Here is a 12,887-nt window from a genome sequence, read left to right as displayed (position 1 = left end):
TTCCTTTCCTTGTCCCTTCTTTAGGTATTGCATTAGGACCTACTAATAACATTTTTGCACAGAAGAGGGCACTTTAAGGCCCAAGCTTGGCCCCTTCCCTAATCCTTTTTTGGTCTAACAACTCTTGATTGTCAATCTTAGGCTTCTTTAAGTTCAAGTATTCTTACTTATTCTTACTTACTTACCAAACAATGGGCAGCACATTCTGGATCTAACTTTTTGGTGATGTTGTTTGGCAGGTTTTGTGCTCAAAAGTCAACTGACTGAGAGAAATCTTTCTCCAGTTGTCAGTCAATATATATACATGAAGATCTTGCATATTATAAACAGATAAGGATGATCACTTTCTAAATAATTGCAATATGATTTCTTCTATAAAAGTAAATGACTAACTGAGCCTGGGTGGCTCAGTTAGTTAAAGACCTGACTTCGGCTCAGGTCATCTCAGAGTCTTGGGATCAAGCCCAGATTCGGGCTCCCTGCACAATAGGAATTCTGCTTCTCCCTCTCTGTCTGCTGTTCTCCCTGCTTGTTCTATCTCTCAAATAAAGTCTTTAAAAAAACAAGTAAATGAGGAACAGGAAATTTGGGGAGAAACCTGTAATTTCACAATTACATAAGCATAACTTCTCCCATGATCTAGAGAAATAATTTCAAACATGAATCTAAAGGTAACAGGATAGCTCCAGAGGAAGAATATATAATTAGAGGCATTTAGTTATACATCTAGCCTTTACTGGAAATTATCTTAATCTTATTAGCTTCTTGGGATTGTAGTTTATATGCAATTTGAGGAAATGACTCCTTTAGCTATTTTCTAAAAACTGCCATATTCCAGCAGAGGTTTCTCTACTCCCTAAAACTTAGGTAAAATTTGCCTGGAACTCCATGCCTTGTGGAATTTCCAGTGTCCTCACACTTCTGTGAATTCCTAGGAGATTTATAATTTCATGGTCACTCTCACTCTGCCTTTCTAAAATTTTTGGGCTTCATCCCTGCCATCTTGTGGTTCTTTCTCTCTCCTGTTGTTGGCCCAAACATGAAGTTCAGCACCTTTCCTCGATATCTAAAAAAACAAAACCACTCATTCAAAGGTGAGTGTCGGAGACTTTACCAAAGGTTTAGGAAATTGGAAGAGGCTTACATTTTGAACAACTGAAATCACATATTAGGTATTCATCCTCATTCTAAAAATTTTGTCAAACTACTAAACTGTCTAGCCATACTCTTTCTTCTGCTCTTTCTCGTTTTCTGTTCTTTCCCTCACTCCCAAATTCCTATAGAATTCCCTATATTTTTTTCCCAGGGCCAACTGTTCATACCCCTTGCATCTTCTACTTCAAATATTTTTTCCAAGATATTTTCTTTTTTTTTTTTTTAATTTTTATTTATTTATGATAGTCACAGAGAGAGAGAGAGAGAGAGAGAGAGGCAGAGACACAGGCAGAGGGAGAAGCAGGCTTCATGCACCAGGAGCCCGATGTGGGATTCGATCCCGGGCCTCCAGGATCACGCCCTGGGCCAAAGGCAGGCACCAAACCGCTGCGCCACCCAGGGATCCCCCAAGATATTTTCATAAACAAAACCTAAGAGGAATTCTGGTGCCAATTATAAACATGATCATATTCTCTCTGGCACATACTTATACCAAGTGGTTATCAGAACTCCTCCTTTTGGCCAGGACATCTCAGCCACCATCTTCACTTAAAACTGAGCTCTCTTGTTCCAGAGGTGATGGCCAGTATGCCAGCTGTGATATTTCTGGTGGTCAGTACAGCAAAGAAACTGGAAAAGAGATGGCACCACGTGGAACTAAATACAGAAGATGAGATCATGGTGTGTGGGGTGGGGGGCACAGATACAGGAGCATGAGATATTTTGCTATCAACTAATATTTATTGAACATTTATTCTGTAAGGGTCTTCAGTAAAAGCATGCAGAAGGCAAAAATCTTGCACCTGATCCTATGGTTACATCAGGGACTGAAACTCCTAAAATATTAACAAAGTCCAATTTATCCTCATCCAGGCTGAATGGAGAGAAGAGGTGAAAAAACACTTTGAGAAGATCAAAAGTGAAGGGACTTGTATACACCGATTAGATGAAGAACTGATTCGGAGGCGCAGAGAAGAGCTCAGGTGTGCTGCTCTCTCCTTCTCTACCGCTTCTCATCCCCAGATCTTCAGACACAGGCAGAAACTCTCTTTGGGAATCACCATTTCACCTTCTACACATCTTTCACCTCTGCTTCTTATGATTAATTCTCTTTAAAAGGCACCCCAAAAGTTAGGCCTCCCTTACCACTCTCCTGTCCTCCCCCTGCATCCTTGTTAGCCTTATCAGATCTCTGCAGCCAGTTCTCCTGGAGCAATACTATTTCTTCATTCAGTACCTATCCTAGGTAGGAAGGTAGCACTTTATAAGACATAGGTCCTGATCTCAAGATGCTTATGCCTGATTAAGGGGTACGAGACATAGACATAGATAACCGTATAGGGTCAGGAGCTCAGCCTTAATTGCGTATTTCCGTTAACATGAGTTATTGAGTATTTCCATAACATGAGTATTATAGTGTATTCTCATTAAGATATTGTCAGTGCTACACAGACAAAGGCTTCAAGTTATACACAAATCACATTCAGAGTTTATCTGTGCCAACCCCCCCCACCCCGCCCGGCTATTCTGTATGGCTGGATGTGGCCCCTAAGCATAAGCCAAATGAAAGCTTGAATTTCCCATTTCCCACTCCATCTTGTCTGAGTCTTTACATCAGACAAGGGATCCTTAAATTTAGACGGCCCTCAGACAAATGCGTTTGAAATAAACTATCCCGGTTCTTATTTCATTAGAGCTGTTCTTTGGTCTGCCCCAAGGTGGCCAGCTTCGCTGATCCTGTATTTTCTTTGATAGGCATGCTTTGGATATTCGTGAACACTATGAGAGAAAACTTGAGCGAGCTAATAATTTATACATGGAACTGAGTGCCATCATGCTGCAGCTAGAAATGCGGGAGAAGGAGCTCATTAAGTATGTACCCAGACTTCTGTCTGTCCTTCCTGAGTTGGGTCTATCAATCAGCCGAAAAACACTGTTCTGTCCTATTGCTACTACTCAAAAGTAACACGGCAGATATTTTATTCATTCACCTACTATGCCTTAAGGGACATGCTGTGCACAGGCCCATCCCCCCATGAAGTTTCAGTTGAGTAGGCTTGCCGCAGAGCTTGTTATAGAGATATGTGCACTCGACAGACGTTTGCAACTTCACCCTGACAAATGGCCCCAGGAAGGGGTCCTCATTTCAAGAAAAGTTTGGTGTAGGTAAGTGGGAGCTTTTTTGCCCACTGGGGAAATAAAGTGGCTGATGAAAGTGGCCTAAGGTATTCTTGACAATGACAAGGAAACCCCGTGGTCTTGACTAAAACAATGACTAAAAATAAATGGGTCTTCTATCATTGCATTGTGTCTCTCATGAAGTATGTTGGAGGAGGAAAGGTCAGTCCCAGAGTCCATCTGAGAGTGGAAGAGCACAGTGAAGTCAGATTAATTGAACTGAGCATCTTTCCCCCCCCCTTTTAAACCTGAATAGTAGCATTGTTATTCAAATAATGTGTATCTGTTAAGTGTGACCAGCATCTGTGAGTGGAATTAGCCTATGAAAAAGTTCTGCCTACCTTTTCTGTCTGCGGTGACTGAGATGTGCCTTTTCCTTTCATTCTGCAGGCGTGAGCAAGCAGTGGAAAAGAAGTATCCTGGAACCTACAAACGACACCCTGTCCGTCCAATAATCCACCCTAATGCCATGGAGAAACTCATGAAGAGGAAAGGTGCGCCTCATAAATCTGGGATGCAGACCAAACGGTGAGATACCTATGCCAACCTGATATTCAGAGAAATGGAAAAATACAAAATACATTATTACACAATGGTATATCCACTCTGTAGCTTATCATTAGCACATTTGCTTTTAAATAAAACAGAGTGGAAAAGTGAGAGAATGTGTCATGAACTCTAGAAATCTAGTTTTTTACTCTCTGAGACATAGATATTTACTGTTTTAGCATGGAACAGTGAAAAGAGAAATAAACTGAGGGCCAGGCAGATGTGGATTAAAATCCTGGCTCTATTATAATAAGCCATATGATGTGGGCCATGTCACTTGACCTCTTTCAACACCATGGGTAAAATGGTCTAAGGATTATACATGAGATTTCTTTTTCTTTTTTTGACCTCTAGTATACAGAGTTTGGTTAATCATCATTGGTCCATGTGTGTGCCATTTTTATTCATTTAGTTATTTTTAATAATGTAATAAGTGCCTGTAAATCCACCACCAAAAACAAATGCAAGGGCTTTGATACTTGTGTATACCTAACCATGTGGAGCCCCTTATTCTATTCCTGCATGAGATTTCTGTGAAGTTTAAATAAGATAAATATGAAATCACCTTACAAATCACAGGTACTAAAAACTGAGTTTTTGAGTAGTTTTTTTTTAAAGATTGCCCTTTCCTCTAATTACAATGCATTTCCCTTATATTAGTTTAATCTTACAATGTTCTAACAATCAGTTTTTATTATCAAGCTCTACTAGATGCCCATTCCTCCCAAATAATGAAGAGTGGACTCTATCCCAGCCACATTAATGTAAAGGAAAGAAATGTCCCAAAACCTGAGGTGTAGACCCAAGGGTCTCTACTGCAAAATGCAGTAAGAATAAGGGTAATAACAAAATGCAAACCAAGAATGTATTTTAAGGCTTTCAGAATAGTGGCCATTCTACTATAGCATGACTAATATAAATCTAAACTACTAAAGAGTAATTACATGGATTAATTTCAATTTTGCTTTTACTTACCACCCCTGATGACCTTCTAGTCAAGTTCTGAGAAATTGTTTGCAGATGGCACCTGGCACAACCCTTAGTGGATCCCAACACCTCTTTATTTTGATGTGTCAATCAGGGAACAGGGTGCACCTGCTGGCTCCTCCCTGCATTCTGCTACAGTTAGCACTAAGAGCTTCAGAGGAGAAAATACTACTGCTCAATTTTTCAAAATATGAGTTCATGTTTACTTTTAATTTTGGCTCTGAGAAATATGTTTGGAAGAGTTTGCCACCACCCGCACAAGCTAACTGAACTCATCCAGGAAGACGCCCTAGAATGGGTCTTTGAACTGCAAAGAGTTCTGCTCTCAATTGATTGCCCCTGGAGGATTTCAGTTTCAAATTATTTGGAAAGTCCAATGACTAAGTCAGAAGTCCAGTGACCTGTGAGGAGATCAGAGAGTAAAAACCATCCACCATCCTTTGGTCTAGATGTCAATGTGGGTTCAGTTGGGGACTAAAAAGAAGAGAATCAGAGTTCAGTTATGGATACACCAAGCCTGTTACAAGCGAGTATAACCCAATACAGTAGTCTCAATACCTCATTATGAGGAGAGGTTGGGAACAGGGAGAGAACTATTTCTTCCCATTGGAGACTTGGGTTCGAGTTATGAGTTCTGCCATTTACTTCCTTTGTGATGGACACAAGCCAACTATCCTCTAGTATCCTTCAGCGCGCTTATCTGTAAAATGAATATCGGAAAATAAATAGTGGGAAACAAGTGTGTTATATATTATAAAGTGCTTTGTAAACTCTGAAGTGCTGTATCATTGTTATTCTGTGATTTTTGCACTGCCAGGTTCAATAAAGGCAGCCTTCACCTGACTTAGGACACTTTCACCTCAGCTCTCTTCTAGATCCCACCATAGCCAGTCACTGTGTAAGTAGATGTCCCCACCTGGGCCTTGGAGGGCTCTCTTGCCTCAATAAAAGGCCCAGGACTACCTTAATCCACATATTTTCTGTGGCACAAGTTGCCCAGCTGACTGCAGAACCATGAACCTGAGACCAGAAGGTGCTCACAGCAGCACAATACTCTGCCCAACTTATCATATGCCAGTATTTCCTGGAACTTCTGTGCTAAGACAAGCCTTTAACTATTCTCCTGAAAAAGAAGAAAAATCCATCTCCTACAGCCTAATACTAACTAATTTCCCATGAGTCCCAGATACTCAAATGTGGTCCTTGGTTCCACATTATCTGAGAATGTGTTAGAAATGCAGACTCGAGCCACATCCCAGACCTGACCTCCTCAACCACTTTAATAAGCCCCAAGTGATTAGTAGGCACCTTTAAGCTTGTCCTCTCACTCTCCAATAAGCCAGACTGGGGATTAGGAGAGACTTCCTGTCTGGATTCTCCCAGTAATGCACTGTGAGACGATGAGCCACTTTGGGCTTTGGATTCATCAGCACATAAGGTAGAGGTGGCACTGTGGTTTTCAAGCAAGGTCTGGGACACCCTAGAGCTTGCAGAGAGGTGTTGGGGATTATTGCAGAAGTAGAGAGGACGAGGAGGGACGAGCCCTGCAGGGAGGGGCTTCTGCTCTTCCACCCCTCTTCAACTGTTTCACTATATCTGCGGGAGGAGAAAGTTTGAGATATAATAGGCATATAACATTATCTTAGTTTCAGGTGTACAACATAACAATTCAATATACATATATATTATGAAGTACCACGATATGTCCAGTTAACATCCACTCATCACCATAAGTAGTCATATTTTCTTTCTCGTGATAAGAACTTTCAAGATCTCTTAGCGACTTTCAAATATACCATATGGTACAGCTGACCCTTGAACAACAGAAGTTCAAACTACACATGTCCACTTATATGTGAATTTTTTGCAGTATAGTACTATAAATGTTCTTTCTTTTCTTTTTTTTTTTAAGATTTTATTTATTTATTTTACAGAGAGAGAGAGAGAGAGCACAAGCAAGGGAAAGGATAAAGGGAGAGGGAGAAGCAGGCTCCTAAGCAGGGAGCCTGATGCAGGACTCTATCCCAGGACACCTGGGATCATGACCTGAGCCAAAGGCAGACGCTTAACTGATTGAACCATCCAGACCCCTATAAGTATATTTCTCTTCTGATTTTAATATTTTCTTTTCTCTAGCTTACTTTAAGAATATAGTATCTAATATAGTATATCACATATACAAAATAAGTGTTAATCAGCTGTTTATGTTATCAGTAAGGCAGCTGGTCAATAGTAGGCTATTATTAAGTTTTTTAGAGTCAAAAGTTATACCTGGGGGTGCTTGGGTGGCTTAGTCAGTTGAGCATCTGCCTTTGGCTCAGGTCATGATCCAGGGTTCCTGGAATCAAGCCCCATGTTGGGTTCCCTGCCTGCTTCTCCCTCTCTCTCTGTTTCTCCCCCCTGCTTGTGCCAAATAAATAAATAAGATTTTTATTTTTAAAAGGCTATATCTGGATTTCTGACTGTGTACATCTTTCAAGGGTTAACTGTATATATTAACTATAGACTATAGTCTCCATGCTATATATTACATGCTAGGACTTACATATTTTATAACTGGAAGTTTGTACCTTTTGACCTTCTTCATCCATTTCACCCATCCCCCATCTCTGGCAAACCCCAATCTGTTCTCTTACTGTATCTATTTCATATACTGAGTTTCTCAAAATTTATTTGAGAAAAGGATTCTGTTGTTAAAAAAAAAAGTCCTCCAGTTCTGTAATCTGAAGATTTATGTCTGGCCCCAAAGAAGGAAGGAAATAGTGGTGCTATCTGGTATCCTCATCTCTGCCTATACCAGTCCATCAATTCAGATGGACTGAATTGTTTACCTATGCACCCTGAAATCAGTATGTGTGAGGTCTACCGTCAAGCTTTGGCTTGCTCTTGCACATGATCTGCATGATCAGCCCAGTGAGCACTGGAAAACAGGACTATGAGAGGAGCCAGGACTCTGCTGGGCCACTCCTCACAAGCCTTTCTCTTGCTGGCTCTGCTCAACCTCCTAGGCTCTATTATTTCCCCCTCCTCTGTCCTCACTCCTTTCCCCTCCTTCCTTAAATATTTTTGAGTACAAAGTGTGAGCAGGGCTTCCTGCTAGTGTCCCTCCCATGCACAGATGGATGGACACAGTCCCAGACCTCAAGGAGACCATGTCTAGACCAAAGTCCCTGAACTTAGCCTCTTGCCTAATTAATCTGAGGTTTCCTTCTTTTGTGCCAGACCCCTGTAATTTATGATCTTCCGTGGGATCTATCTAAATTCATCATCAGACAGATTTCTGATTGTGGGCAAACCCTTGGCTCTGCCTTGGCATATTGGCACCAGGCTGATAGCTGAGGTTGTGAGGAAGAGATCAAGAAACCTGTAGGATAGAATTAGAATTTAAAGGGGATTGGGTACCTCAGCTAGTAAGGCATAGAATAAAATCCAGAATGAATGAAGGAAATCCTTTATAGGTCATCACAAAGGAAGATCTAAGTTGTTTCTACTTTCCTGCTATTTTAAACTATATTATAACATAACATCTCCCACCATACATCTTCCTTTATCCATTGGATAAATCCCTGCATATAGGGCACCTGGGTGGCTCAGTGGTTGAGCATCTGCCTTCAGCTCAGGTTGTGATCCTGGGTTCCTGGGATCGAGTCCCACATTGGGCTCCCCGCAGGGAGTCTGCTTCTCTCTCTGCCTATATCTCTGCCTCTTTTTCTGTGTTTCTCATGAATAAGTAAATAAAATCTTTAAAAAAAAAAAAAAAACCTACATATGTGACTGGCTGTTTCAAAGGGTGTGCATATTTTAAGGTTTAGGTTATATTTCCTCGAACTTGAATGTCTTCATATGTTTAAAACCAAATCTTTCCTTTTCTCCCAGGCCAGATCTGTTGAGGTCTGAAGGTATCCCCAGTACGGAGGTGGCTCCCGCCGCATCCCCTTTGTCCGGAAGCCCCAAAATGTCCACCTCGAGCAGCAAGAGCCGATATAGGAGCAAACCACGCCACCGCCGAGGGAGTAGCCGCGGCAGCCACAGTGACTTTGCAGGGATCTTGAAAACCCAGCCAGCCCAGGACACTTCACCCCGTCCCACTTACCTACACCAAGCTCAGTCCCAGTACCCTTCCCCCCAGCACCACAGTCCTCTGCAGCAGCAGTACCAGCAAGGCCCTCCTGCCACATCTCAGAGCGTCCATCCCCGACTGGGTATGCACGGACAGGACATTGCCGCCTGCGCCAACAACCTGCGGTACTTCGGCCCCGCCGCGGCCCTGCGGAGCCCGCTCAGCAACCACGCTCAAAGGCACCCGCCCGGCTCCAGCCCCGACCTCATCTCCACAGCCATGGCGGCAGACTGCTGGAGAAGCTCTGAGCCTGACCAGGGCCCAGCCGGCCCCTGGGGCTGTTGTCAGGCTGACCCATATGACCCCTGCCTCCAGTGCAGGCCGGAACCCTGTGGGTCCTTAGACATACCCTCTGCTGAGCCAGTGGGGAGGAGCCCCGACCTTTTCAAGTCACCAGCACACAATCCCCTCTCGGAAAATACCCAAGGTTCTGAGAGAATGGAAGAAAAGGACCTCAAAGGCTGTAGGTCTGCATCATCCCTTGGCATGCCTCATCACACCACCCCCACCATGCTACCTCGAAACACAAGGCCCCTGCAAAAGGTAAGCGGTCATGACAGCAGCGGCTCCACAGCATGTCAGAAGCTGTCGTGTTGTGCACACTAGAAAACCTACATTACGTGTCCTTTTTGTGAAAGGATGAGATGACAAAAGCATAATCAGAAGTCTCTTCGACTTTAAACTATCACGCCATACTGCTTATGGGATAGATTAGAGACTGCACTTTGGGAACTGTTGAACCAGAGGACTGATTCAACTGTATCTCATTTAGAAGTAGATAAATAGCCATATAGTAGGGATAAGTAATCAAAACTAGAACTAGCCTAGCCTAGTCCTGATGGGTGTTGCAAGAAGGAGGGATCCCATTATAAAACAAGTTGGAAACCATAGTATTCTCTGTCCCCTTTTAGAAATTCCTAGTGCACATCAACAAATCTTAGGCTTTAAAAAAAATCATACAGTACCATGTTTAATCCGGCATTTCTTTCACCTTTTTGGCCACAATGGCTTTAAAAATAACATCTATTAATATCCCATGGAGCTAGCTTTCTTCACAATATATTTTGGATAGGTGCCTGGCTGGCTTAGTAGGTAGAACATGAGACTCTTGAGCTTCAGGTCATGAGTTCAAGCCCCACGTTGGGTGTGGAGCCTACTTAAGAAAAAAATAAAATATTTTTTAAAACCAATATATTTTGGAAAACACTGCCTTTATTAATAACCATCATGACCCAGAGAGGTCTCTATCACTGAACCTGTTTCTCTCCTCCTCACCCACTGGCTGCCTAGGGTTTATTAGCTTGAAGATAATCTACCATAGTAGTTAAGAACATGAGCCTGGGAGCCAAACAGATCTGAGTTCAAAGCAAGGCTTTTCCACTTAGAACCTATATGAACATTGGTGTCCTTGTCTACAAATGGGGTGAAGAGCAGACCCTGCCTCATTAGTTGATGTGAAGATTAAATGAATTAATACATATAAAGCATTTAGAACAGGGCCTGGCACATAACAACATTCCAAAAATGTTAGCTCATCTTGCTAATGAGTTTAAAATAAGATTATATATGACAAGTGTTTAGCACAGGGCAAACACCCACTCAGTTCTCAGCATTGCTTCATCTTGTCAGCATTCATCAGGAGTGCAGTTGAAGGAGTGAAAGGGTCTAAAATGTAAATGAGTATGTTTTGGTCAACTAGACATTTAAAAGAAGTTGATGTACCTGTCAGGATGGCTAGAATTAAAAAGACAAGAAATAACAAGTTGGAGAGGATGTGGAGAAAAGAGAACTCCTATGCACTGTTGCTGGGAATGCAAACTGGTATAGCCACTCTGGAAAACAGTATGGAGGTGCCTCAAGAAGTTAAAGAGAAATACTATGTGATCCAGTAATTTAACTTCTAGGTATTTGCCGAAAAGAAAACCAAAGCACTAATTAGAAAAAAATATATGCACCCCTGTGTTTATTACTCTCTTATTTACATGTATGGCCAAGATAGGGAAACAACTAAGTGTCCCATCAATGGATGAATGGATAAAGAAGACACACACACACACACACACACACACACACACACAATTGGATATACTCAGGCATTAAAAAAGAATGAAATCTTGCTATTCATGACAACATGGATGAGCCTACAGGGTATTATGCTAAGTGAAATAAGTCAGACAGAAAAAGACAAATACCGTATCATTGACTTACATGTGGAATCTAAAAAACAAAACAAATGAACAAACACAAAAACCCAGAAATAGATTCATAAATATGGAGAACAAATTAGTGGTTGCCAAAGGGGAGGAGGGTAGGGGAATGGGTAAAATAGGTAAAGAGATTAAGAGGTTCAAACTCCCAGTTATAACTCACAAGAGGTGAAGAGTAAAGCATAGGGAACATGGTCAATAATGTCATAACTTTGCAAGGTGGAAGATGATAACTGTATTTATTTTGGCAGGTATAGCATAATACATACAATTGTTGAATCACTATGTTATGCACCTGAAACTAATATAATATTGTAAATCAACTATATTTCAATTAAAAAAAGAAGTCGAGGCTAAGGGCTGCTGTCTCAGAACTGTATTTCTTTTCCTACATATAGTGCTGCCGCTGATGAAGCATTGCTAGAGATTAAATTATGTTTTGGGTGGAGAAGAGAGCTCGTGCTCTCTCTGTCACGCTCTGCTCCCCTACCCCTATATGGCCAGCAACACATATTTTTTGGTAACAACTTTATTGAATATAATTCACATACCATAAACTTCTCCCATTAAATGTACCACTCAGTTCTTTTATTCATAGTTATGCAGTCATTACCAATTTTAGAATATTTCCATCATCCCAAAAAGAAACTCTGCACCCTCCAGCAGTCAGCCTAGTCCCCTCCCTGAGTAACATGTGTCTTTGAACCATTCTGATGCAATTCTGATGCATTCTGGTACATTCTGTAGGCCAGCAGGCCAGGGAACACACACCCTATACATTTGGCCTCATTGGAACAGCACTCCCACAGGGCAGTTCAACTTCTCTTGACTGAGATACACTTCCATCGTGCCTCAGGTAAATGCTCACCTTGGCAGTCAGTATAACCCCATACCTGTCTCTTCAGCTCAAAAAGGAATATCGGAATACAAATGGGTAAGAGTGATGGTAAATTAGAAGTAAATTATTCTCGGAGTGCCTGGGTGGCTCAGTTAGTTAAGTCTCTGCCTTTGATTCAGGTCATGATCCCAGGGTCCTGGGGTGGAGCCCCACATTGGGCTCCTTGCTCAGTGCAGAGTCTGCTTCTCCCTCTCCCTCTGCCCTACACCCTGCTCATGCTCTCTCTCTCACACGCTCTCTATCTCTGTCTCAAATAAATAAATAAAATCTTTAGAAAATAAATAAAAGTAAATTATCCTCAATCTTTGATATAATTACTTGGACCCAATTATCTACCTCACAAGGGATCACAGTAATCTAGCGTATCATGATTCTGGGGGTAAGGACTATTGATTTTAAGTGTGGCTGTTCTTATGTTATTAAAGAGAGATAGACTCTTCCCTGTGGAAGAAGATCATCTTCTCAGACAAGGCACTTGCCCAGCCTCCCAGATCAACCACAAAGCCCTGGCAATCCCGAGGCCTCAGATATCCCAACCAGAGCTCCCTGATGCTTGCTAACATGCTGACTCCATTATGCACAGGTGCATTAAGTACCTGTTTTGTATTCATGGTGGAATGAGAACAAGATACAGTTTCACTCTCATTTAATATATACCTTAGTAGTGCAAAGGATCTAAGCATAATAACTATAATATTAGTGATAAGGTGATTGGTGCATAGAAGAGGGAAAGTAGTTGTTGGGTTTTGAAGAACTGAAAGATCACTTCTTGGTGGAGTCCCTGTCAGGGCCT

At 41.8% G+C, this 12,887-nt stretch overlaps 1 protein-coding gene across 9 annotated transcripts in view; it reads left to right on the top strand.

Moving 5' to 3' along the window:
- MAP3K13 (mitogen-activated protein kinase kinase kinase 13) overlaps positions 1-12,887 on the top strand; it is a 169,701-nt gene that overhangs the window by 148,678 nt on the left and 8,136 nt on the right. For all 9 annotated transcript variants that reach the window (XM_041731839.1, XM_041731841.1, XM_041731840.1 and 6 more), the window contains 4 exons: positions 2,029-2,138; positions 2,911-3,027; positions 3,724-3,861; positions 8,746-9,532. In XM_041731839.1, coding sequence (XP_041587773.1) covers positions 2,029-2,138; positions 2,911-3,027; positions 3,724-3,861; positions 8,746-9,532 — 1,152 coding nt within the window. The remainder of the gene's footprint in view (positions 1-2,028; positions 2,139-2,910; positions 3,028-3,723; positions 3,862-8,745; positions 9,533-12,887) is intronic.

This window comes from Vulpes lagopus, chromosome 17 (assembly GCF_018345385.1).
Source record: "Vulpes lagopus strain Blue_001 chromosome 17, ASM1834538v1, whole genome shotgun sequence".
NCBI classification, from domain to species: Eukaryota; Metazoa; Chordata; class Mammalia; order Carnivora; family Canidae; genus Vulpes; species Vulpes lagopus.
The sequence above is the reverse complement of the archived record's forward strand: the minus strand, read 5'-3'. Positions and strand labels throughout refer to the sequence as shown.